General features: G+C 44.8%; 2 protein-coding genes across 2 annotated transcripts in view; one reads left to right on the top strand and one right to left on the bottom strand.

Annotated features, from left to right (window-relative positions):
• Nucleotides 1-6,821, top strand: part of VPS36 (vacuolar protein sorting 36 homolog) — a 58,242-nt gene extending 51,421 nt beyond the window's left edge. The window contains exons 12-14 of the mRNA XM_068097592.2: nucleotides 21-105; nucleotides 6,026-6,102; nucleotides 6,695-6,821. Of these exons, the coding sequence (XP_067953693.1) occupies nucleotides 21-105; nucleotides 6,026-6,102; nucleotides 6,695-6,788 (256 nt within the window). The 3' untranslated portion in view covers nucleotides 6,789-6,821. The remainder of the gene's footprint in view (nucleotides 1-20; nucleotides 106-6,025; nucleotides 6,103-6,694) is intronic.
• Nucleotides 6,822-14,688: 7,867 nt separating this feature from the next.
• On the bottom strand, nucleotides 14,689-27,316 carry LOC137412334 (inhibitor of growth protein 1). Its single transcript, XM_068097593.2, has 3 exons — nucleotides 26,780-27,316; nucleotides 22,884-23,227; nucleotides 14,689-17,112 (listed from the first exon to the last, which is right to left on the bottom strand). The coding sequence occupies exons 1-3, from the start codon at nucleotides 26,913-26,915 to the stop codon at nucleotides 16,612-16,614; spliced, it is 981 nt and encodes a 326-aa protein (XP_067953694.2). The 5' UTR covers nucleotides 26,916-27,316; the 3' UTR covers nucleotides 14,689-16,611.
• Nucleotides 27,317-27,998: the final 682 nt, after the last annotated feature.

Here is a 27,998-nt window from a genome sequence, read left to right as displayed (position 1 = left end):
TTTTTTGTTTCCCCTGTGAGGTTGAGGATGTTCGACAGTGGAGTGTCTGTTGTGCAACTGCATTCACAAAATGAAGAGGAAATGATTTCATCAGCAACAGAGCAAGTGAGCCTTTCACTGTTTGTCTTGTCTCACTTTATTATTCTACTCTTTTGTCCGTTTGTTGTAGGTTAAGTTGTTTCCTAAAGAGGAGACGTATTAATTGTTGAATCGAATTCCTATTTTCCTCTCTGCCAGCAGTACCTTTCTTCTCTACTGTATTTTTCTCCTCCTCCTGTTTGTTCTTTATGTACTATTTATTTGTTTTTCACCAAACTAAGTGGAGTAATGGTTGGAGTATCCGCTCTGAATCTGGGAGGTTGGTGGCTCAAACTCTGGCCAAGTCCAAATTCCTGCTCTAACCTTAGTCGAATATGAGGCCTGGGCTGCTAGTTCGTGAGACTTCGGCGAAGCTTCCCAAAGACATCCCAACAAGAATCTGGGAATATTTTTGGCTGTTAAAGAAGAATATTAGCAAACCGTTGTCTACTTGGTCGTGCACGCACGCATTACCGTCTTCTCCCACACACCCTTCATGGTCGCTCCCGTAGGTAGTGGGTGTTTCTAGTACTACAAAAGTGAATTTGTATATTCATATGCTTCAAAAACTAAAAAAACTACTGAACCAAATCCAACCAAATTGTCTAAGGGTACACCAAGTATGGTTTCTGTCAAGTTAGCATATCTGGGGGGAAGGAGGAGGGGGGGGGGGGGGGAAGACCCCAATTCGCTATGTAAATGTGTATTGTGTAGTGGCACCTGGTGGTATCCGGTATTACAAATCACCTTCTTATATAAAGAAAGTTTAAACACCTTAACAATATGCATGACGATGATGTTGAAATGTTTTTTAAAATTTTATTTTAAGCAGAGGCTCAAAGAAAAGCATCCAGCACTGAGCTTCACAGCAAAGCAGAAGTGATTTTTGCTCGCACCATATATTTGCAGCAAGGATGGTATATGAAGGTGATGTTGGCAAACTCCCAAGCAGATGGAAAATTACCGAGGGCAAATGACACAGTGAATAGAGCAGAAAGTTTGTAAAGTACAACATGATGTCTTTTGATGAAGTTTGTCAGTAAAGCGACGGGTAAAATGGATCTAGTCATATATATATATATATATATATATATATTTTGTTACGGTCCGCGGATAAGATGTTGTTTACCAAGCGGAGGCACCGCGGCCGAACAGTTTTTTTTCCCCGACTAAACCCGATTTCCTGAACGTTGGCCAAATCGCGCCACAGCTATTCAATGAGGGAAAAGACAAAGACGACACGGATGTGAAGAAGAGGAAGACGAAGGCAAAAAAGGTTTGAAATACGATTACTATTTATTTCTATTTACAGGCTCAAAGAAACCAATGAGAAGGAAAGATAAGAAAATAATATACAGAAGGTATTAGAGACACAGTGAAAATTACTAGCTTATCCTATGCAGTCTTAATTGATTCCCCGGGACCAAACAAACAGAACAAACTCACGTACACGAATGGGGAAATTGCAGGCAGGATTGGCTGGAAGGAGATGTGTGGCTGGAGGGGGAGGACGGCACGGAGCTGGATGGGGCTTGATCCCGCACGGGACGTCGGGCTGGACCTCGACGGCCGCTGATGCCACCGATCCTGTCGTGTGCGCGGATCACGGGTCGGAGCTGCTTGGTGGAGCCGACGCGCTGGTGGGGGGTCTGGCGTGACGGGTTCTCTCCTCTCTTTCTTGGTCCAACCACTCTTTCTCTCTCTTGGTCCAACTCTTCCTCTTGGTTCAATCACTCCTCACCACCGACAACTCAACGCAACCACTGACCACCACTGACGACCAACCCAGCTCTTTCCCAAAACCACACAACTCAGCTCTGACGACTCAGCTCTTGGACCTCCTCATGGACCTCCTGTACGCAGCTTCTCATCACTCTTGCGCGCGCGCTTTTATAACGCCTCCGGCGATTAAGCCGCCGGCCTTTAGGACACGCCCATCGGTGTGCTCACCTCGGCCATGGTTGGTCGCGCGACCCTCTGGCTCCGCCCTTGATGACGACGGGCGGGCACGCCTTTCTTCCCCGACCCGAGCACATGTTCAATGGCGGCTTTGGAGGGGATGTAATTGGCAAATTGAGGCTTGGCCATGACGAAAGGGGAAATGGAGGTTTTTGGGAATGGGAATGAAGGGAATCTATCTTTTTCACTTGGTGCAATGGAGTGTCATTTTAATGGAAGACAAGGCCTTACCCTAAAACACATAATAAGGATATAAGCTACTGAACAAGGGTATTATAGTGTCCTTCAATGTATGCTTTATGGAATTAACTACCGGGATGCCCTTTTGACCTTTATACACACTGGATCAAGGAGGGCTCAGAATCAAGCAATAATAATAATACACACAATCAAAAAAAATACAATCCTCATATCCGCAACAATATATATATATATATATATATATATATATATATATATATATATGTATGATCATCTATGAATGCAAGATGGAAACTAGAACGGTACACGGTAAAACACATACAGTGGCCTGCATAAGTATTTTTACGTTTGTGGGGGTGGGTGATGACATACCATAGTGGAGATAGAACGGTGTAGGGTAGCATGGACTCAATGTATTTAAGTACAAAAACTGTGAGCTTAAGATTGTTTACGTGTCACCACATGGGGGGTGGTGTTATGTTAATTATGTAGGGTCTAAGGCTAGTTCTCCCAGTATGTGATTGCCTTCTGTGACTTTTCCTTATGTTTTTTTTACAATTACAATAACAACGAGCGCTCCATTAAACAACAACTACCGGCATAAATGCTGACAGATACCCGAACATTCTTGATCGGGCTAAACCCCACCCCACAATCGCCGACAGTACCGACATTATGATCGACAGGTAAACCCTGTCTCCAAGGAATCGAAATGGACAATTAACCCCGCCCACCAATCGAGTAAGGAAAAAGGCCACGTCCTGAAGTTCGTCGTTGGTCGAGCCTGACCATGGGCAATTCAGTGGAACTCGGCGATTGGTCGGGGTAACGGCGAGAAGGTTCGAGCAGAAGAGGAAGAATTGCTGTCTCTCTCGTGCTAGCTTTGTGGTGGGCGGTCGCTATGTCACAGATGCGCTCGTTTAGAGAACTGTTCGGAGGTCAGAGAACCTTTGCAAGGTTGGAGCCAGGGGTGTTGTTTGATGGTGGTGATTTTTGGGGTAGCTGGAGCCGCGTCACGTTTCAGAGGGAGACAAAAGAGGACCGGCCGCACGAACCCCCCTCACGTTCATGGTGACGCGGGGAGGGACTTCGCCCTATCTTGTGCGTTTCCCGTGTGAGCGGCTTCGGGTCGCCTTGTGCCGCGACTTCATTCGGCGGTCTCGTTGGAGCAAAGATGAGTGCCGACCGGCTTTAAAACAATTTACATCATTTTATTTTCATTATGTGGTTGGAGCATCCGCTCTGACTTCGCGGATGGACTCCCCTTGTCTGTTTTGGTGTCTGAGTGGTGACGTCTCAAATTAGAATTATAGGTTTACCTCACCGTTAATTTCCATTCCGTGCTTTAATTTTATTAAATTCATTATTGTGCATTTCATTTGTTGACAGGACAGTATTCAACCCCCCCCCCCCCCCCCCGATAAATGCCACATTTAGATGAATTAGTACATCCACTCCATCTGGATTTGGTTATGACAAACCTCCCTGCAAATGTCTGCTGTTCTTTGCTCCAATCGGTTCATCTGATCATTTGCTTGTAAAAGTGGACATCTCTCTTAGAGAGCCTCCTCAGCGTCGTCGAGTCTAGCATTTCATTCAGGCTGACTGGCACGGTCTTCAAGCAGCCACCAATCATCTGGACTGCTCTCCCATCTCTACTGTCTCTGACGTCAATCTATCCCTGGGAATTCTTCCAAAGTAAATTGCTCTCTCTCTCATGCACAGATTTATCCCATCTCGTCTTCAGTTGTCATACCCTTCCTCCTGTCCATGGTACACTGAATCTCGCCTCCTGGAAGGCTAATCCAACTGAAGGTAATCTCAGTTCCTTTCACAAAGCTCGGAACATGTGTGTGTCTACCCTGAGGAGAGCCAGGAAACAATATCTCTCCACTCTCAAAACTGAACTCTCAAACTTGTCTCCCTCCTCCAATTCCTGGTGGTTGCTGGTCAAATCTGTTTCTGGTGTTTGTTCCCCCTCCATCCCCTCCCTCACCTCAAATGGATACACAGCTGACTCCACACGTGAAAAAGCTGAATGCCTCAACTCTGTTTGCCTCAAAATCTTGTGTGCCAAACCCATCTCTCTCTGTACCCTCCTTACCCAGTCGAACCCAGCTGCTCCTGGACTCTGTCCTTCACTCCTGACAAGGTGGAGAAGTTTCTGTCAAACCTCGACTCTGATTTTGCAAACGGACTAGACGGCATCGGCCCTCATCCAAAACCTCGATCTTTTCTACCCCCATTAATCCACCCCAAACACACCTTCTTCGAATTCCCTGTTTTCTTTCCTGAAAGTCCAAGTAGTGTCCATCTTGTTTATCCTGTGTACCCGACCCCAGCTCTCTCTCTTCCACAGATCTCCTGATGTCCCTGTTCCCTACTGTTGTTGTGCTTCCCTCTCTCTCCCCCTCCCTTTATTATTACATGTTCTGTGTTAGCTCTTATATGAGCCTCGACTTGGTATACAAGGAAAAACAAAACGTCTTTCCAATGGACAGCACATATTGATGCATCTCCTGCAGGCAAAACATCAGGGTGACGGTTTATAGCTGGGTCTAAATTTGAATCCAGGATAGGCTCTTACACCAGTTTTCTTTAGCTCTTACACCAGTTTTCTTTAGCTCTTACATGAGCCTTGACTTGGTATACAAAAAAAGACAACCCGTGAGTGTGCATACCTGCCAGCCCCTCAAATGCATAACACTCCACTAAGTCCCGTTTCCTCCTTGTTAACTTTAACTTTACATTGTTTTTATTTATCTCTGAATCAGTTAACCTTACATTTCGCTATTTTTTCTTAGACATTGCTTTTAGTGAGGTTCACGATGTTTTTTCGTTCAAAATCATGGTAGATTAGCAAACCTATACATTTTTGGAAACGTTATTACATGGAAAATCTGAAAATCAATGTTTACATTTGCCAATTCCGACCAATTCGATTCGACCAATTGACTAATTCCATTCGACCAATTCGACCATTCGACCAATCGCTTCGATCGACCATTCGACCATTCGACCAATTCGATTCGATTCGATTCATCGAATTCGATTCGATCGACCATTCGACCAATTCGATTTGCCAATCAATTTGACCGACCTTTGCTTGTGTGAAACGGACTGTGAAAACGATGCGGACTATATTGTCGGATACGACACACAGGACAGTGATGACGAACTCTAAATGGCATATTCTGTAATCGTGTATGTTTGATGCCATTGACTGCCTGTGTATATGTTGTCATTGACTGCCTGTGTAGATGTGAAGTTATACTGACTGCATGTGTATATATGATTTTGCTGACTGCCTGTGTATGTTTAGTGATATGAATTATTGTGACACATTTTGATGTTATTAACTGCCTGTACAAAATGATAACATGTATTTGATTATGCAACTTATCGCGAATATAAAGACAGTATTTTGCAATTCAAAACCTTTGATTCGTGTCTTACCATTCCCCATAGCACTAATTTGATACTTTCATTGGATTCCTTGTCCCTGAAAATATAGGTTTAGTATATTTTAAAAAGTTTTTAGGGTAATTAGAGGCAGAAATAGAACAAAATGTGTATTTTACAGTGGCCATTTTGAAAATCCAAAATGGCCGCCATACAGGTATCTCTCCAAATGTAAACATTGATTTTTAGTTTCCTTATGCTATAACCTTTCCAAAAATGTATAGGTTTGCTAATCTACCATGATTTTGAACGAAATATAATTTATTGACATAGTGAACCTGACTATTTACCTCAGACAACCTCATTGACATTCGTGTATTTTCAGGTTAAAAATGCGGACTCGGTGACGGCTGAAGAATTCTCCAAAGTAGTTGGACTCTCAGTTCTGCTGGCAAAGGAAAGGTGATGAATCGACGTGTTATACAACTAATGGATGCTTGCACCGCCTGGCATTAGTCGGGGGGGACTATAGGTTTGCTCTCCGTCTGTCCGTATGTCCCACCTATGGTTTACTGAACTTTAAAAAAATACCCTTTAATAGTTCAACATATTAAACTGAAACTTGGTACACGATAAGTTACAGAATAAGTTTCAGTTTTCAGTCAGGTTCCATCCGTCCGGATTTTAAAGTTCGTTCCGGTTTTGTGGAGATTTGTAACAATTTACATTTTTAGAGAAGTTTGAGAGGTTATGAATCCCAAAAAGCAATGTTTCCATTTGATTTGTAAAAAATTTTTTTTTTCAAATCAAGATGGACAAATCGGAACAAAATTACATATGGAATCTGACTATTTGGGGCGTTTCACCAATTTTTTCACGGAGTTGTGCCCTTTTTGAACGAAGAAAATATCACATATTATACATGGGTCTGTTTTCCAGACGTTTCCCCCTTCCCCTTTAACATATTGAACTGAAACTTGGTAGGGGACATGTACTCTCTCTCCGCCTTCTTGATGTCCCCATCCCCTTCACCCTCACCTATACCTGTTTGCAGGCTGTTGTTGGCTGAAAAGGCTGGTCGCTTGTGTCGGGATGACTCTGTGGAAGGCCTTCGCTTCTTTCCGAACCGTTTTGTCGAGCAAAACTGAACTGACAGATCATCACAGAAACACGGCCTTGGTGGCCCTGGGAGTGGATGCTTTGGTGGCCCTGGGAGTGGATGAATGTTTTTTTGTTTTTTTATGATGGATTCATGATGACTGTCTGAGTTTAAGTGTTTTGTTATTGTACACAAACAAGACTTCTTGGGATACATGTTCGTTGTATTATAAGGCAATACATTTGTTTGAGAACAGAATAAGATGCCGTTAACTTAGTTTACTTTTTGTAAACTTTACTGGTGTTTTTTCCCAGAACTGCAGAATCATGTCGGTTATTTTATTCTCAAATCGGGTCTTTAATTGAGTCAAACTACTCGATCGTTTTTTTTCCCCCACAGATGGAAGCTCAGCATCTTGTAACATACCACGTGGGATGTTCAACACCTTGTCAGAACATAAAATAGTCCAAGCCACACTGAGGTTTCCCGTTGCTGGATACTTTAATTCACATTATAGGAAATATTTTTTCCTGCTAATTCTATATGCTGATGCAATGAATTCCAATCATTGGAAAAAACTGCATTTTCTCAACTGAAAACCTCATGAACACCTCCACAATCTTTACAAGAGACTTTTAGTTGGGTAATGTCTCTTCACAATTGCGTGCGAGTTTTAAATTTATTTTTGGGATTTATTTTAAAGACTTGGTCATGTAATGTTTGTAGCTTCCGCTCCAAGTCGAGCCTTAGATCCTGTGGAAAAAAAAAAAGGGGGTCACCCCACCCCTTCTTCCTGTCAGACTTGTGATTTTGAATACAAAGAGGTATCACCAACTATGCCACTCCCCTCCCAAGGCTGGTGATTGGTTAGTCTCGGGGAGGTGGTGAGGTAGTGGGGGAAGAAGGTTCTGGTGTGTGTGGTGGGATTAGTCGAGGGCAATCAATGGGGTGAAGGGAACTGCCACAAAAGCCTGTGCTTCGTTCTAGCTTCAGCTCTGCACACTGGGACAGTGGGACACGCTCTCTGACTTTCCTGCGACCCTTTCTCTGTCTGCCGGCATTATCTGCCGGATCCCTCGAGGAGCCCACTCTCCTTGGCCTTCTGCCTCGAGTCAGCTCTGCAAAGACCAGCCTGCGGCTTTTCACTGCCTGCTGCATGTGGCCTCAGCCAGGGCTTGTTTCTTCATTTATTAAGATCTCCTTCTTTCTCTTTTATAAGGGGAGAGGTCTCATGGTACCAATCTTTTGCCTTGCCTTGATCACAATACTCTTCCAATTCCGTCAGTCCTCAGTAAACTCTCTCCACTCTCCAACCACTCTCACCTTATTGATATCTCCTCCTCACACAATCTTCCCATTTCAACTGTAGTCTACCTCTTTTCCTTCTACCTCGCTACCTCAACCTATCCGCTCTCTTTGCCATTCTTTTTTCCTCCATCCACAACAAGTGTCCAGCACACATCAGCTGGCTTTTTACCAATCTTTCCATCAAGCTCATCTGCATATCAATCTCTTCATCCCCCTCCCCTTTCTAAACCCCTGTTACTCTTCGCCGATCTCCATCTCCACATACTTCCTTGTCCTCACATACACATGAATATCACCTTTCCTCTTCCACATCGACACAATTAGGCCTGTCCTCCAATCCTCTGGCGTTTACCCCTCTCGTACATACATTCAACAGCCTCTTCGTCCAACTGACTGCGTCCGACTTTTCTTGCTGCAATTAGTATCTCTGTACACACCTAATCAATGCCTGGCACTCTTCCCTTCTTCATCATTAATGGAATGCTATCCACACCGCCTCCATCAAATACACTTTCCCCTCTACATATAACGAGCTACATATAACGAGAATATATTCAACACTCCTTGGAATAGCCTTCCCATACTGTCCCCTCAACTCCCTGTCACAAACTTCCCGCTACCATCTTTAATCACTATCACCACCTGCATGCCCTTACTATCCTCATCCTGGCCATGAGGCAATTTATATATCATCTTCCCACCATCTTGTTCCAACTTGGTGTGCACCTCCTCTCCCACATCTGTCCTCACCTTATCCACAGCTCTCGTTGCTGCTTTTTATTTTGCCCATACATGTGCAGCAACCCCACATCCAGTTGTCCACCACTACCCTTGATCCTCTAACCTCTTCCCAACCTTCTTTTCACCAATTACCCTCGCTATGTTCTCCGTCCACCTTACTTGGTTTCTATTCCCAGACAATTCCCCCTTTCCTGATAACCTTCCACAAAAAATCTGCAATTCCCCTGAATGCCTCTGTACTTCTTCCACTCCTCAACTTTTGGCTTCTTTGCTAAGTTCCTCGTACCTGACCCTCAACCTCACCTTGTACTCTATGGCGACGTTGTGCCTGCACTTCCGCCACCTAATAATCTTCCAACCCCTGCTCTTAATTTCCCTCCTTTTCTTCATGCATATAGCAAACACCAGACTTGAGCATGCTCTCCTGCCCCCACCTTAGTCCTTGATCCTCCACAACTGTTGCTTCCTCACTACCACCAAATCAAGCTCCATTCTATGCTATCCACTCCTGCAAGTAATTTTGTGACTGTCCCACTTCTGAAAGAATTAAGCAGGTATGGCCATCCCATTCCTGGCCACCAGCTCTCGGCTCTCTTTATTCCTCGTTCCCCAGCCAAATTTACCAACAGATTCCTCTTTACCCAGTTCTGCTACTGCAACATGCACGTTGAAGTCCCCCACAATGCAGAGTATCACCTCCATCTCAAATAATCCCATCATTCTATCCAGTGTGTCACTGAACTCCTGCTTCTCTGCCTCAACCCTTACCATTTGTGGCCAATATATTGACACAACACATACCTTTTGCCTCTGTATTACCAACCATGTCATAACTTTCCATCCCTCCCATCTTTCCACTCTGACTCCATCCTTGTTGATATTATTCCCACGCCATTACTCTTTCCATCCCCTCTCACTTGCAACAACATCACCATCCTTGAAGTGTATGTTTTGATGCAGAGTCAAGGATTGTGGAAGTGCTTCAGCACTGAACGGATCAAGACGTTGAATAGAATAAAAGGAACAGTAGGGGAAGGGGGAGGGAGGGGACACCAAAATCAGGGTTGATGTACAAAAAGAGTTAGACTTGGACAAATGAGTGTAGGAAAACTGAAGGGCAGGGCAGGACACATGGGGTGGACAAGATGGATACAGAAGCAAACTCAGGCAGGAAAAACTGGAAATTTGGGAGGGGGGGCTTGGGGTTGAGGAGGGGATCAACAGGGATAGTAAAGATCATGGTTTTGGATTGGGGATGATCTGAGATAGTGGTGAACAGCTGCTTTGAAGACCAGGAGGGAAGTTTGAGACTGAAGAGAATGTGGAGGTTTGTGCCTCAGGTGGAGATAAGGAGGAATTCATGAATGAAGGTGGGCAGTAATTATGGATTTTGGGAGTTTCACCAGAAGGGAATTGATGGAGGCCCGCATGCTCCCCGCAGACACCTGGGGAGATTGTGAGATTTGCCAGGATTGAAAAACATATTCCAAGTGTTTGACCAGCGTATGATTTTTATCAAGGTCTGAATAGAGTAAAGAGAATGCAGCTTGCCTGTTTGAAGGATGAGGGATGTCAGGAGAGAGGGTGGAATCATCATCCAATAGATAAAGGGGATTTTAGAGTCAGAGATCATTGATGAAAATCAGGAATATCACTGGGCCCAGAACACTGCCTTGGGCACTCCAGCCTTGACAGGGAGAGGAGATGAAAGGATTCCGTTGAGTGACACACATTGACTACAATAGTAAAAGTCAATGAGCCATGTGTGGAGTAGGCCTTGGATGCCATAGGAAGAGTGTGGAGAGCATGACGGAATGCTATACTGCATCAAAAGCACAAGATATGTTCAGAGAGACGGCCGTGATCTCAATCTGACATTAAGGGCCTCCATCTATTGTTGGGAGAGTGGAAGCAGAATGACTAATGTAGTGGCCTGGTCTTAATCTGATTTGATCATCTGAGGTGAGGTCGTGGGAAGACAAGGATTTTATGTGAAATGCGATGATGGACTCCGTGACCTTGCTGATGATTGGAAGTAAGCTAATAGGTCTTTAGTTACGGGGGTCGGTTTTTGCACCTTTTTATGGAATGTTATGATGTTGGCAGATTTCCAAGCAGATGGAAGATGACGTGGGCAAATGCTAGTGTAACAAGCGTTACGCCTCGGTCCCCCCGTCGGGGAAGTGATGTAAGTTGACAGAGTGGAAGACGCAGAAAACATGCTATGATATGATATTTCGCTCACAAGGTTCAGACATACATGGAGGCGACCATCTTGGATTTTGACGTGGCGACCCAATTTTCAATAGCGTTCTTCCTTATGCGTAGATACACCCACACACCAGATTAGAAGTTGGTAGTTCGTTTATTTTTCAAGATATTTCGCTCACAAGGTTCAGACATATATATATGGTGGCGGCCATCTTGGATTTTGACGTGGCGACCCAATTTTCAATAGCGTTCTTCCTTATGCCTAGATACAACCACACACCATATTAGAAGTTGGTACTTCGCTTATTTTTCAAGATATTCCGCTCACAAGTTTCAGACATACATGGCGGCGGCCATCTTGGATTTTGACGTGGCGACCCAATTTCCAATAGCGTTCTTCCTTGTGCCTAGATACACCCACACACCAGATTAGAAGTTGGTACGTCGCTTATTTTTCAAGATATTCAGCTTAAGGTTCAGACATACATGGCATCAGACATACATGGCGGCGGCCATCTTGGATTTTGACGTGGGTTGCACCCACACACCAAATTCGAATGCGGTCCTTCGCTTACGCACGCATGCACGGACGGACGGATGGATGGAAGGACACACGGACGGAGGGGAAAACCATAGTCCCCCTTTCGCTCCGCGGTGCGACGGGGGACAAAAAGAGCAGAAAGAGGACATGCAAGAGGAGCGGAGTCGATTTTACGACACGTGAACTGATGCCGTCCGGTCCAGTTGCAGAATCAGAGTCAAGGGTTGCCAGATACTTCTTCACTTTCTCAGTTGCAAAAGACAAAGTAAAGTCCAGGAGCAGTTGGGTATGACAGGGAAGGATGGGTCCTGAGAGTGAGGGGCTTGGGGGAGGGGAGAAAGGGGAGAAGGACAATATCTGGAACCAAGCACAGAATTGAGGCATTCATCCTTCTCATGAACAGTCGGCTGTGGTGCCAGTTGAAGAGAGGAGAGAGATGAAAGGGGAGCATAAATGAGAGACAGACTGAACAAGGCACCAACACGTTTTAGAGGAGGGAGACAAGTTTGAAAGTTAATTCTTGAGGTTGGAGAGATGTTGTTTTCTGGCTCTCCTGAGAGTGGACACGTGTTGCGGGCTTTTTGGCATTTCACTGAGATTGTTTAGGCCGGATGTGCCATCCAGGAAAACAAGGCAAGTTGTTTCAGAGCAACTGTGTCACTACATGATTCAGTGTACCATGGGTCGGAAGAAGGGAAGGATAACTGAAAATGAGATGGGATAGATCTGTGCACAAGAGAAAGTATGTTTATATGAAAGAATTGGAATTCCCAGGCTGAGTTAATATCAGGGCAGTAGATATGTGAGACTGGTCCTGAAGAGAGAGTCCCTGCCTGCCAAGAGAGTCCTTGCAGTCCCTGCCAATTTTCCTGAGTGAACTGCCAGACTCACCAGCATTGAGGTAGCTGTCTGAGAATAGCGAGAGCGATGTTGACTCTCTCAAGCGTATGATCAGAAGAACCAATTGAAGCAAGAGGAGACATTGGCAGAGAAGTTTGTTATCAAGTCCAGAAGGGAGGATTTACCATTGGGAGAAATCCAGGTCAGGAGGTTCACAGATTGAGTCAGTCCCCTGGCTGGTGAGGGAGGTATCAACACCCAGCCGATTTGCATGGTGACAATTGAAATCACGATATATGACGAAGATAGAGTTGGGATGAGTGGTTAAAAGTTGGTCCATGTTGTCCGACACCGAGATGTAGGAGTCGTCGTCACTGTTTGGAGGACGGCACAACACGCAGACAAATAAGAGGTGGGAATGGAGTGGAAGTAGAAGCCAAATGTACTCCTGGGTGTTGGGAGGCATACGATCAGAACAAGGGCAGTGAGAAATGGGGTTATTGTCATTGATGTAAAGTGCAACTCAGCCACTGGGGTGGGGTTCAGACCTACTAAATCGGAGGAGAAAATAGCTGAAGAGAGATACAAAGGAGTCAGGGACGTCCTGTCGGAGGAAGGATTCTGTTAAATAGATGATGTCCAGTTTATCGGCAACTGCCTGGATTGAGAGAGCTGTCAGGTTAAAGCAGAGGATATTTGAGTTCCACACAGTTAATACAGGGGAGGAGGTGTTGGGGAGTTTGAGGGTGCAGGATGACGAGGCGGCTTTGAAGGGGAAGGTTTGAGTGGGTAGCGTGAGGGGGAAGGCTTGATTGGGTGGGGTGAGGGGAGGGTTGCAGAAAGGGGGCACATGAAGCTTTGAGTGGGTAGGCTGAAGTGGATGTGGAAAGAGGGGGAATGAAGTGGAAGGATGCTGAAGAGGGGGCTGTTAGAATGGGTGTAATTTGAAGGACGTGAGCCTGCAGGAGATGTGAGGTATAGTGGGTACTGACACTTTAAAAAGGATGTGAAGGGGATTTGATTGTAGTACGCAGACAACTTAAAATTCCCAAATTGGACAAACAGATAAAGATCATGGGATGGGTGGTAAGAACTTTTGTTGAAGGCACGGAGAAGGGTGGTGCTATTAGTGTGGGAGGGGGTTGGTGGACCAAGTGCTTAGTTGATAGACAGTTTTGAAAAATAATTTCTGAAGAAGAGAAATTTTTCATGGTGAGGAAGAAGAAGAACACGTGGGGCACTCCTGACAGAAATTAGGAAAGTGATGCATTTTAAAATGTTTTTAAATGCTTTTAAAACGGAGGAAAAAGTATTGTTACGTTTGTGGGGGTAGAGGTGAAATACCTCAAGAAAGTTCAGAATCTTTAGTTTAGCATGGACCGTGTGACGCGAAAAAGAAGCCCACCTCGATGTACATAAGCAGGGTAAACGTTCAGGTTAAGTGTTTTTGCATGTTACCACACGGAGGGCGGTTTTTGTGTTAGATAGGGCGAAAGATAAATTCCCAGCTTGTATTGCCTCCTGTGATTTTCCCTCATGGTTTTACATTCACTCGGCCAGCCATGCAATCGGCCCCATTGCTACAACAACACCAACAAGCCCGACAGAAACACAGCACATTCCATCGGGCGAGTGTACCCCGCCCCACGACCGCCGACATCATCCGGGACATTTAGCTGCCGCGTCGCGGCTCGGGGTGTTCATGTGGCGATTCGGCGCCATCTTGTTCGTGTCGATGCACGGTCCTTTTGCCGACTGACCGGATCCATCCAAGCACCACAAAACGTCTATAAGCCCTCGGTTGAACTGCAAAGTTGAGTGCCGGCCGATTACCAAACCATTTTATTTTATTTCTTCCTGTGTCGTGTAATTGTGTCTGATGGAGGGTCCCTCACCTTAGCCTTACAGTTTTTGCCTCACATTCATTTTTATTGCTTCACGTTCATTTTAATAAATGCATTATTTGTTGCATTTTACTTTTGTGTCGTGTTCATTCACTCGTTTGTGGGTCGAGGAATAAAACCTTGTGGCGGCCGTCCGATCAGACGAGACTTCGGGCCTTTCCCACGAATTTCGAACTACACCTCGGAGATAACTGTTCGGCTATCTGTCCAAGGCTGGTCTTCATCAGCTACGGACTTGACAGTATTTACATTCATTGAAGATTCTGTTTGGAGATATTGAGAAATAGAGAATGGAGTACAGGCAGAAAGAAATTCGAGTGAAATGTGATAGTTTTGAGTGAAAAATAAAGTCACAAAACTTTTAATCTGTAGTACATCACAAGAAACGACAAGACAACAGCAGGTTCCACAGGAAAAACATTTCGAATTTTATTCCAATGGTGTTGCCAACACAGGCTGTTTTCACAAATATACTATGGTACATTTTCAATGGACGTTTCACAACAGCAATAGATGCGGGTTCCTCTGGCTCAACACTTTCACGTGTTCAGAACAATTCTCACTTTTAAAGGGGAACCCAAACGCTCAGACCACCTCGACGCTAATCTATCGCTTGATACCTTAAAAAAAAAAAACATATGATGAGTCTTTTCCTGACATGACAAGTCGGTAATTTTGCGATTAAAAGTATAAATCTTCTTCCTCTTCAAACTTAGCCGTGACGTCACACTCAGAAGTTGACCGCCATTTCCATACTGTCTACCGGTTACATTGCAGTCTGATTTAACTCACTCAATTTTCGATTTTCCACCAATATGCCGAGTCGATGCATCCTTGGAGGTGCAATACAAGCCGAGATGGTTTCATGCTGCACCAATGGTCGAAAGACCCTAATGTTGCCAGATATTGCACAAGGTTGTCCAAAACACCTGAATGTGGATCAGGCCTCCAAAATGTTCACTTTTGTGCTCAACATTTTACAGAGCACTGATCTTGTGGTGTTACACCATGACTGAGAGAGGATGCTATCCCCACGATTAAGCGGGAGGAACAGCCGTCGCTCGAAACTGTAAAACCATCTCTACCAAGCTACCAGGACATGCACACGGGCAATTTGAGCGGTGAATCAAACACTGTGTTGGCCTGCAGGTGACAGACTCACACCTTGCCACCATCCTACGCCCCCTCCACTGGGGAAGGACATCGACACGGCACGGGCACGGCAGCAAGAAGACACAAATAGCGTCCCGGGAAAGGGTTAAACAGGACAATCCTGTAACATGCAGGATACCGGGTCAGCCTGCGAGGGTGGGACGAAGCATTTGTCGCCCATATTGTTGGTGGTGGCCGAGTGTGCCTGGGCAGTGTCCGTGCTGTGTCCTGATAAATACTCAATTGAATGGGAAAAAAAAACCTACCAATCTGTAGTGAACATGTGACCGGTGTTTTCATCTTCACAAACACCTCCATTGTCGCCATGTTCGTCTGAATCGCTCGCAAAGGCTCGAAACGAGACAGCATTCCCTTCAAATTAGACCATGATTAATGATTTTCGATGGTTTTCATGAAAAAAAAAAAAAAAAAAAACATTTGCGTTTGGGTTCCCCTTTAATGCTTTCTGCATAGCACTGCACACACCACTCAAAACACTTCTCACACACCATCTCACACTATTCCACACACTTCTCATGCTACACCCCGAGCATGTCTCACATGCTACCCAAAGCTTTCCCCCATGCGATCAGTATGACTGCCATAACAATGCAAAAATGGTTTGTGAGTGCTACAGTAGAAGTGATTAGGGGAAGAAGAGGGAAAGAGGGTAGGGGAGACGGTAGATAAAGAGAGAGAGAGAGAGAGAGAGAGAGAGAGAAAGAGAGCGAGGGGCATTGATATTCCTGCCCATTGAAAATATGAAAATGTTAAAATTTCAGAAAAGAACTAGAAACTTTTCTGAAGTTTATTGTGCAAAAAACCAACACTGATAATGGCTGGTGAAAGTGAGGGCCAAGAAGGATAATGAAGTATCTACAATATCCAGCCACTGTGCCACATCTCGTAGCAGTCTGGGTTACTGGCTTTGCTGTGCTACTGCGTTAACCAAAGGCCAGTGGTGATGGGCAAGAACAATAATTTTACACCAAATGGTAGAAGAAAAAAAAAAAAGGTGGGTGGGGGCCGTGGGGGGGGGGGGGGGGCAGAGACACACCTGATGGGGAAAAACAATAAAATTAACACAAAACCCATTCAATAAAGAATTAATAGTAAAACGTAACAGTTAGAATTTGTAAAACAGCAGCAGGAAAACGCGGTAGGCAGGACCTTTGTTACCTAGCCTTACGTGTCCTCTCCAATCCTGCTCTCTCAAGAGCCGCTGGTTTCTCAACTACCACAGGCCGTTCGATCACCATCGTTTTCTCCGAGTCTCCTCTGCATTTAGGACAGAACCATCTGCCCTTGGGCTTGTGCCTTAGGCCCACACAAGCAAAGTGGAACCATTCGATTGGACAGTCTGGATTGTCGCATCCTATCATCTCTCCATACGAAACCTGTTCACACAGACAGTATGTCGGTTCGTCTGGGTCAATGGGAATATCGACATCGATCGTCGGAGAGACACTACGTCGTTTTGCACGGGATCTTTTCCGCTTTTTCCTTCCGCTGTTGTTGCTTGCGTTATTGCTGCTGGTGCCACAGCTTCTGGGCTTCTTCTCCCGAGGTTCTGGCGAAGAGGCAAGGCCATTTTCACGTTCTTCTATATGTTGGCCACGTCGACGAGAGCGCTTCCGTGTGGTCGTAGTTGAAGTTGAGATTGTCGATTGATGCATCTGGGGGAATAAAATTGCATTACAATAGCATGAAGTTAATAATTATGTCTACAAATTTCAGTTGGTTATTTTCAAATCGAATTGCTTTCAGGTTTCCACAAATCCAAGAATCCACTTATTTGTCCCTTCTTTTTCTGCTTGTTGAACCATCTCCCCGCACCTGTCCATTCAATTATTGTAGTGACATTTGCCTCCTCGAAACTATAACTATAACTAGTTCTCATAACCTCATTAGTCCTTTTCCCCATAACAGTACTTGCCTCACCTGGTCAAAACATCAGAGAAGCAAAATTAAATCAGGAAACCTCAGTCTACGATCTCGGGAAAAATGCACTTGGACATGTTATCCACTTCGTACGATGATTTCATGAAGAAGATTGCTCCTTCAGATGAATTCTGATGAAATAATCTAATCGGCTTGTTCTTGTCAGCTAACCAATTCATCCCCCAAGTTTAGTCATTACTGTCCATAACTTCTTTTTTTTAAATCATGTTATATATCGCTTTTCGCCCAATCTCTCAATGGTGAAGAATCACTTAAAAAATTAAATAACTCTCGTATGCGAATCCATATTCAGATCTTCACCAAAATCGATTTCATTCTTCCTTATCACACACACAACCTGACCACCAAGTTTCGTCCAAATCCGTCCATAACATTTTGAGATATCCTGCTATATATCGTTTTCAGCCCGATCACTCAATGGTGAAGAATCGTATTAAAAATGATCTGATCCGGATTCGAATCTTCACCAAAATTGAATCAATTCTTCCTTGTCAGACACAACCTCTCCACCACGTTTCGTCCAAATCCATGCATAACTTTTTGAGATATCCTGCTTTGTATTGTTTTTGGCCCTATCTCCCAATGGTGAAGAATCACTCAAACACTCCATGGATCCAAATCCGGATCTTCACCAAAATCTCATCATTTCGTCGTTGTCACATACCCAACCTCTCCACGAAATTGGCTGAATGTGTGCACAACTTTTTGAGATATCCTGGTCACAGACAAAAGTGAAAACATAACCTCCATCGACCGACGATGGCGGAGGTAATTAGTACGGTACTCTTCGATGTTGAGACGTCGATCGACATGCCTCCACTCATATTATTACATCATTATACATACTTTTTTTTCTTTCTTTCTTTTTTGTATACAAGATCGAGGCTCGTGAAAGAGCTAACATTAATCACACAGAAAGACAAACCGACACATAAAACATATAACATGGGGAGCGGTAGACAAGATGGGGCGAGAGGGGGAGGAACACAAACACAACATCTGAGAGCAGAGACATCGAGAGATCTGTGGGAGGGAGAGGGCTTTGGGGGTGGGGAGGCATGGGGAGGGGGATGGGGGGGGGGTGTACCAAGTTTGATTTAAATCCCTTCAGTTGTTCTCAAGTATCACATTTTTACTTGACATGACCTCTGACTTTTTGTCAGGAGGGGCGGTGGGGTGGGCAGCAAGTGCCTTATCACGTGGATGGCCGTAAAAGTCTGACGACATTACTGAACTAACAGAGTGCAAGAGGTTTCTAAAATGCATCATACCCATTCACTGCCAATAATTTTAGTCTTTCCCTAAACTGTCCTAAAAAAATTCGCTGGTTCTAACTCGTCTGGAAATTTAGTCAATTTTTGCGGTGATAATACTCCGCACATATCAACTCTACTGTCACCATGGATGACGCGACCTGACAAGCTGTCACAGAACGACGTACGATGCGCTAGGATGGTGATGTGCGGTACACACCACCACCAATTGATATGCAGCATATGCAATCCACTGGATACCGCCGATTACAATTTCAAGATCCAATTCATTTCCAAGATATATTTCGGTCACGGATGGTTTTATTGTTGATGACATTTGTTTATTAACATAAGTCAATTGAAGAGAGAAAATGTATACAGTGCTTGGCATCACATTCAAAGTTTGCCTCCACTGCTCGCTCATTCGCATTTATGGTACGGAACTTGCATTTGCGGAGGTACGCACACTCATCTCTAGGCTGTGTAGCCTGCGTTAGAATCCAGACCAGGCTATAAACTGTCATCCCGGTGTTTCACAGACAGGCGATTCATCATTGTGTTTGCCGTCCCTCCGATGGACGCTAACCTGGGTGCCCTGTCTGCCGGTATTAGTTGGTGGATGTTAAAGATCCCACGCGGCCTTCGCTAGGAGTAGGAGAGCTGTCGTTGGCACCCTGAACAAATTACAAATTCCTGAATGAATGACTCAAAAGTCAACGGCAAACCACCCCATATACCCCTCGCCAAGAAACTGCTTCGGCAGCACGGATACTCTAACAGAGTATGGTACATCAGAATCAGAATGGGAAAGGAAAAATTAGGAAGGACAAGTCAAGAGACGACGATGGTTCACGAGCGAGCGGTATTCAATGACAAAGGACGGACTATAACTGAAACAGGCCCTGACAGGCCAGGTCCGGAAATGTCAAAACGAAGGTTACTGACCTTGAAATGAGATAGAAAATAATGTATAATCAGTTATGAGGTTAGTTAGCTACACAATACCGAAAATTCGGTTCGATTCTGACAACTTTGAAACTTTGACCTTTGTGACCTTCAAAGGTCAAAGGTCGAGGATTCTGAAATTTGTTGGAAAACTTGTATTTCATGACGTATGTGATAATATAAGATCATGTACGACATTTCACCCTATCAGGAAGCGAACAATGTAATAAAACCATCAAAAATCGACTTTTCTATATTTCGTGACCTTGTGACCTTGACCTTGGGGCGAAAATGAAAAATCGAGCTCCATGGGGCTAGACACGTGACATTGGCCTAACCAAACACCGAAACCCCTGTCAGATTCCACCAACTCCCTCGGAGAAGATGTAGCTTGAACTCGATTACCCCCTAAAAAGACATCTTTTTCGGGCGTGGCTCCGCCCACAATGGGCGCAATACGCCCACTCTAGGCAGGACACAACTAGATCATGATATCAACCTCCCACCCAAGTTTCATGAAGATCGGATGATATCATCGGGTAGTTATGCTGCGGACAGACACACACGCAGACATGACGAATATAGTGGTCACTTGATAACTCGTGAACCAAAAACATTATTTTCTCATAATTATTGCAACGTATTTAACTGTAAGGTCATTTTTCAAACGCAAAACGCCTATCCATTGGTTACTGAAATTAAACATTAACTTTGATTCTTCAAAAAAACGAAGACGGTGGATCCTTGGGCCCTGTGGTCACGAGTCCCATGTTAAGTACGTTCAAATAAATGACAAGCAATTCTTCGCAGATGAAAGTATCAATGTGATGGTTGAAATTGCTTCTTATTGATCAGGTTTGAGACGCAAGGCGAGGCTTCGTCACGGCTCGAGCACATCGCAGGTCATGAGCAAGATCCAATCTATTCCTTGCCTTGGTTTGAATGTTGATCACCGTACAAAAGCCAGCCCCGCAGCGATAGGTCGTGGCAAATGGACGTGGTCTTTGAGAGCTCTGTCAGAAAGAATCGGGTATTCACCAGCAGCTTCTCACCAGAAAGTTGCCGGGTCAGAATCCTGAAAATCTGCTTTCAGCATGTTATCTTCTCGTAGACGAGCAGGCCAAGGAACTCGACTTGCGCCGTGACGTCATCGTCTGATGACTCCTTTTCCTTTCCCTGTTTATGCACTGTCTCTAATCCATGTCATCAGTGCTTTAGAGAATAGACGAGAATCCAAGGCCCATGCACGGCCGGACGCACGGTCGCACACACGTAGACACACACCACGACCGAGCTCCTTTTGTATACAAGATGGACATTCAAAATAAAAGTTGATAAACACTTAAGGGCATCTTCATGCAGGTTGTCACATGCTCACTTTATCTGCCATGTAGTTATCTAGGGTGGGGAGGGGAGATGGGAGGAGGAGGGGGAAGAGAAGGAAATCCTCTGTTCCCTCAGCTCATTTTTGCCATGTTTAAGATTTATCGACATTTGGTATCTAAAAATACATGTAAAAGATGAAGTACAATTGTAAAAAGAAAGCGTCCGTTAGAAAATATTATCCTTGCGTCTCTTTTGCTACAAGAACAATATTTACCTCCGCCACCGTAGGTGGATGGAGGTTATGTTTTCACCCCTACCTGTCGTTTGTGAAGAGGAAGTCTCAAAAAGTTTGAACAGATTCGGACGAAACATGGAGGACAGGTTGGTTGTGTGACAAGGACGAATTGATTCAGTTTTGGTGAAGATGCGAATCCGGATCCAGATACGAGAATTCAAGTGATTCTTCACCATTGAGTGACAGGGCCAAAGACGATATATAGCAGGATATCTCAAGAAGTTGTGGACGGATTATGACAAAACTAGGTGCATGAGTTGGTTAGGTGACAAGGACAAGCCGATTAGATTTTGGTTCAGTTTCACATCCAGATCCGGCCTATCAGTGGGACACAAAGCGTCGACTTCATCCTGGCCGAGGTATGCTCTCTACCGAGTGCCGTTCTAGATGTTCCTGTTGCAGTTGTGTAGGTTTTGTTGGTCAAAACAATTTGACTTTGAGTGATGTTGTAAATGTAATAATACTCTGCATGGATTATTCACTTTTCTAGAGGTTGGAGGGGAGTGGGTGTGGTTAATGTCGGGAGGGGGAGGGAAGAGGGAGGAGTGGGTGTGGCTAATGTCGGGAGGGGGTTGGGGGGGGGGGGGAAGAGAGAGGAAGGGGTGTGGCTAATATTGGCAGGAAAGTAATGATGATGGCATGTTGCCTTCGCTCAACATCGAGTTTAATGAAAGTGTGTGTATTGGTTGTGTGACCTAAAAATCTGCCAAATTATTAGAAACCTCATGTGGAAATGTCATTAATATGAAAAACACTTGGACATTGTCTCTTTAAGCTGAAACTCATGTATGCTGGCATTTTTGTTAGAAATAGAGGGGTACACAGATATTGGAGATAGAGGAGTAAAATCAAATGGATGTTGGCGGACATGGTTGGTAACCGAGGTGATTATGAGGCCTGTGAGACGGTCTCGTCAAAAGGTGAATTATGTGCCATCGGTGTTTGTTAACTCTTCACCCTACAACCGCCTTAACTCCCATTAATGAATGATCGTTTTGAGGCCATTTTTCCCCGCTAAAGCGGGGGTTAGCCTTGCGGGTCCCATGACAATCATGGTTCCCTGTTTGAGGCAAGGTTTTTATGACCGGATGCCCTTCCTGACGCCAACCCTTGGTCGCCTCTTACGATGCGCAGTGATACGGTGTACCTATTCTAAATCGGGGTGCACACCGTGATCATTCATCCCAGCAAGCTGGTACTCAATTTGCCGACCTCGGAAGGATGACAGGCTGAGTCAACCCCCCTGGCGTTAATTCAGCGATCGACCGGGATTCGAACCCAGGATCCTAGGATCCCAAGCCGGCACCCTAACCGCTAAGCCAACCATGAATAACCTTTCTTGTTTTACTTTGGACATAAATACGGACTGGTTTTAGATTGTTAAAAGTTTATGACTTATATTCTATATTCTGAATAACTTTTACAACAAATTAATTTGAAAGGAGTTCAGTGGTCTTCAATCCTGTTGGGTGGGAGATCCCAGCAAATGTGCAACACATCTGCCACTTTTTGACTACCACCCACTTTTACTGAAAAAGTCAAAAGCAAATATTTGTGGGAATGGACACTATAAGATGGGGTTCGTTCTCCAATATATTCTAAGCCACACACATTTTATAATCACAAACCTCAAATTGTAATAAGAATGAAACTGCGGCCCTCTCACCTCTCCTCGAGCTGTGATATCTTGATCCAAACTCGTGCCCGATCCCTTTTGCTGAGAAAGTGAGGAAGCCCTGGTTCCACTTTTATCCGGTGCAAAAGGAGACGATTCCATCGCCGCCATTGTGACGCCAAAGCTTGGGGAAGCCCAAGACTGGAGACGCCGGGCCCTCGTTTCTGCGACTTCGGCAAGGGCGGCGGCGAGCTGCAGTTGCTCATCCCGCAGTTGTTCGCTGCGCAGCAGCGCACATCGGGCCTGCTCTAGTGCTTGGTGTCGTGCTTCCGAGCTGACAGGCTCTCCATCACGAGCCACAAGTAAACAGCAGGCTTCAATGTCACTCAAAAACACTGAAAGGGCGCACAAGCAAAAAGGGAGAATAATCTTACGATAATTCACCAAATGTCCGTCCGTCTGTCTGTCCATCTATCCGTTCGAAGGTACCGCAAAAACGGCTGAACCGATCGCAACGATATTTTGGGTGGGTAATCCTGGGATCTCCTGGGGTAAAATAGGGTATATTGTTTTTCCAATTTCAGCTTTGGCCTTCAGCATTTTCAGGTTTGGACTCCCGCATAACGTTATTTTCCTGGGTGCCGCACAAACGGCTGCACTGATCGCTGCACAGCTGCACCGATCGGCTGCACCGATCAGACTCGGTGACCTCGGACAAAGACCTTTTATAAGGACATGGTTTGAATCCCTGCTTGAGAGAATGCCAACCCCCTCCCCGCCATCAGGGCCGTCTCCCCAACTCACAATCCCACGAGATATGCAGAAAGGACGACCCAAAAACAATTATCTTCTTTTTAATTCTTATATAAACATCATTAAAAGTAAATAATGACCTCGGCCAAATTTAAAACGACGACGTGGGTTTAATCTCCACATGAGCAGCAACGAAGGCTGGAAAGGGTGGAAATGCGAATGGTTCGATGGATGTGCGGAGTATCGTTGAGAGAGAGGAAGACAAATGATGAATTGCGAAAGATGATGGGAATAGAGCCTGTGATTGATGCTGTGAAGAGGAACAGGTTGAGATGGTTTGGTCATGTGTTGAGGAAGGATGAAAGTGACTGGTTGAGAAGAGTGATGGAAATTAATGTAGAAGGAAGTAGAGGACGGGGAAGACCGAGAAAGACTTGGCTAAAGATGGTGGAAGAAGAAATGCAGGCAAGGGGGTTAACAAGGAGAGATGCAGAAAATAGGGCAAAATGGAGAAGATTGTCATGGGGACCGCAAGGCTAACCCCCGCTCTAGCAGGGAAAATGGCCTTTAAAATGCATGTTGTTGTATTTGGGCGGTGTATACGCCAACAGATCGCTAACTCCATCGATCTTGCCAAGGCCGTAACACCTATCGGCTCAAAATTCTTTTAACTGTTGACTGGGTAGTTTTTACAATGAAGGAAACATTAACAATGTTGTTAAAAGTTTATTTTGTGATTAATTTGTGATTGGAGTTATGCTGTTTGGAATGAAAAAAAAGAAATATCGAGTTCAAGTGAATGACGACATGCCGTGATGGTTTCTACTTTCTGAATGTGAACTTCGCGGATCGCCATATGCAGATTCGCCACGGACCCACGATCGATGTTTCTATACGTGAACGTACCCGTTTGTTTGCGAACGGGTACGTTTTTCATGGGAGTCCTTCACGAACTTGCTGTCCATGTCTGACGTGCGACTGAAGGTGCTACAGGAATGTGAAATTTATTGGTTTCATGCTTTAGCATTCACCGTATCTGCATTGCATGTTTGCTTCTGGCCTCCCACCTATGCATAGCACGGGTATCTCACCAGTAAGTTTTAATTCTAAATTTAAAAATTATACAATATCCCATCAGACCACAACACTAGTGTTGTAAAGTGGATAAAAATCCTGCAGTATCCCATTAGACCACAACACTAGTGTTGTAAAGTGGATACAAATCCTACAATATCCCATTAGACCACAACACTAGTGTTGTAAAGTGGATAAAAATGCAACAAACACCAGAGTTGAGGACAACCAAAAAAAATAGGTGTTGGTGTCGGTGCTACCAAAACAGTTTCCTGCCAAGGGATAAACTGGGTGGTTTGCCATTGCCTTCTCAGCAGTGCTTTGGGCAGGAATTTGGAATTTGTTCATGGTGCCAGCGATAGCTCACCTATTCTTCATGGACACCGTGGGGTCTTAAACCTCCAGCAATGAATGTTGGACGCCCAATTTAACATTTATCCGAGACACGGCACACACTGACGAATCACCCTGCCTGGATGACAGTTTATTGCTCGGTCGGGATTCTAACCCAGGCTAGACAGCTCAGAGGCGAGTGTGCGTACCTCAAGGTCATCCTGCCAGTCCTCCAAGTGGCATACAGGTACACAATTTATACGCAGCAAAAATTAGTGGTGAAATTAAATCTACCTGGTCAAACTTTTCATTATTTTTCTTATGATGTTGCGGTACTTTTTCAGCTTCAAATGTTTACGATTCGGTTTATTGTGCTGCGTACAGAAAGTAGTCACTAGGAGGTCCGACCAGTGGCGTATTTAAGGGGGGGGGGGGGAATGGGGGGCTATTTGCAAATATGAAGATGAACTGATATACTCATTGCACCTCTTTGCTGTTGTATGGTTTTCCAAAAAAAAATGTACAAATGATGTTTTTTACTTGTTATTATTATTTGATTTTGTCTTGTTTTGGTGGCATGAGGAAGCTACCGTATTTTCAAATTATTAGTTCAAATTGAAATTAAAATAAGAAAGATTTATTTTTTGCATTTTTTTCCCATTTTTCATCAAACCTCACCAAATGTTGGAGGGGCCCTTCAAGGAGTCAAGCCCCCCGGGCCCCCAAATCTCGAGCTACGCCTCTGGGTCCGACATGATCATGCAGAGTTGGAGCACTTACCTGTGAGCTGTCCAGTCTGGGTTCGATTCCCGATCAGACAATAACCTGCCAGATTGGTGCTTTGCAGGCATTGGCGTTTCATCACAAGGTGTGCCGTCCCTCATCACAAAGTGGACTTTAAGCTGGGTGTCCCATCTGCTAGCATTAATTGGTGGATGTAAAAAAAAAAAAAAATCAGTGACTTCCACTAAGATTAGGCGAGTTATCGCCAGCATCCGAATTCATTACCAATTCCTGCCACCTTACCTTGAGTCAAAGTCAGGCCCGGCCAGCCCGTTTGTGAAAGACTTGGGCCAAAAAGCATTCCTTTTAATATTCCAAAATAACTTTACTTCAAGAAAGTGACTACAAAAACAGTACTTTTCTCCAAGGTTATATCCTGTAATAAAGACGACATATAACTTAGCCTATTTAATTTACATCCAGTAGATACAAAATGCTAGCGCATTATTCGACAAAGGGGAAGAGCAAAATGACGAAAAACAAAAACGCCAACTCAGTCAGTCCGTGAACGTAAACCGACAACGAACTCGATCTGTTTTGGGATGGGCGGAGAAACTTCAGCGGGAGGGGCCTAAAGCGGATATGACGTCACACGACCCTCTTATATAAGGCACCAAGCATCACACTCACACTTCACACACGAGCCATTGCGTTGCGACCAGCGGCAGTCGGGGCGATTTGTCGTTTTCATTTGTCTCTGCGCGTTGCGAAAAAAAAAAATCCTTCAAAATATTATTACAACAAATTAGTTGAAATCTCAAGTAATTACCAAGACATTTATGATTGATGTTGTGAGTGTAAACGACAAACATGAAACACGTCAGGCGCTAGTGTTCCTCAAGCGAAGCTGCTTTGGCGCGTCCGGGTCCGAGCGATTCCTCACGTACGTACAGAGCTCGATCGTAACCGCCGTATGAAGCGACACAAACAATAACATTGGCGGATTCCATGAGACGGCTCGATTTGTCCAGGAGTTGATAAATACATCGACTGCGCCTTCGTACCTTGATGTCGCGAGTCGAGCTCCCGAAGCAAGGAGACTTCACGTTGCAGTTCGCACGGAAGAGACTCCACACAATCCAGATACTCCTCCACATAATCCCGAGCTCCGGCCTGTTCTCCATTTAGCTGCTCTAACATTTTAAAATCACCACTTCCTTCCACCTCTCGCCTCGCTCTTTTCCCCTCTCCCTCCGTCGCGCTTCGCTTTCCTCCTTCGTTCAAACACACACCGCGATGCGCGCACCACGCATGCGCAGCTCGGTTTCAGCAGGGGCGGTTGCAGCGCCATGACGTTGTCGGGCGGCGTGCAGCGTCAATCTGACGTGTTGCGTCGTTCCGTTGCAAAGTTCGCGCATTTGATCAAGAGACCGTCACGAATGACCTTTCCAGCGCCGATGTTTTCATACGAGGAAGGACGAGTGGCACGGAGAAAAATCACCCAAAAAAAACAAAAACGATCGTCACGACGTCGAAAATTCGAGGTCTTGTGAGGTGGAACCGGAACGTCACAAATGAAGCCACGCATGTGCTTCCGCCCCTGGTAGTTGTTGTTGTTTGTCGAAAATAACTTTGTCCATGGCGTGACGCAACTAACGAATGCACATTATATCGACACCACATGATCCTTATATCCAATACAATCAAACGTACACCTGAGCTTGTTTATTCGGTGCAACTTTGCATTGGGAAGTCACGTGGTAAGGCGCGTTTTAATTATGGGTTGTGTTTTTTTTGCCAGGTATTGATAGTGTAAGTGGGAAAGGGGCTAAAGGGCGCAGCAGATGAGGATTCTGTGGATCTAGTCCAATCCAAGATTGCTTTTTAACCGAGTTGATAAGCCCAGGAGGGGTTCTTTTTTAAAACAAGCGTTACGCCTTGGTCCCCCGTCGGTGAAGTGATGCGAGTTGACAAAGTGGAAGACGCAAGGCGGCCATCTTGGATTTTGACGTGGCGACCCAATTTTCAATAGCCTTCTTCCTTGCTTAGAATTCCTAGCTTAGAAGAAGCTTCGCTTATTTTTCAAGATATTTCGCTCACAAGGTTCAGACATATATATGGTGGCGGCCATCTTGGATTTTGACGTGGTGACCCAATTTTCAATAGCGTTCTTCGTTATGCCTAGATACACCCACACACCAGATTAGAAGTTGGTACTTCGCTTATTTTTCAAGATATTCCGCTCACAATGTTCAGACATACATGGCCTCAGACATACATGGC

This window comes from Myxine glutinosa, chromosome 1 (assembly GCF_964187855.1).
Source record: "Myxine glutinosa chromosome 1, kmMyxGlut1.1, whole genome shotgun sequence".
Taxonomy (NCBI): domain Eukaryota; kingdom Metazoa; phylum Chordata; class Myxini; order Myxiniformes; family Myxinidae; genus Myxine; species Myxine glutinosa.
This window is presented reverse-complemented; position numbering and strand designations above follow the sequence as displayed.

Bases quoted from the DNA above. Each gene is read 5' to 3' on its own strand.
- LOC137412334 (XM_068097593.2), bottom strand. From the start codon at position 26,915: ATGTTAGAGCAGCTAAATGGAGAACAGGCCGGAGCTCGGGATTATGTG. The intron at 23,228-26,779 runs GTACGAAGGCGC...GCGCCCTTTCAG, and splicing joins GCTCGACTCGCGACATCAAG to TGTTTTTGAGTGACATTGAA. The intron at 17,113-22,883 runs GTGAGAGGGCCG...TTATTCCCCCAG, and splicing joins ATATCACAGCTCGAGGAGAG to ATGCATCAATCGACAATCTC.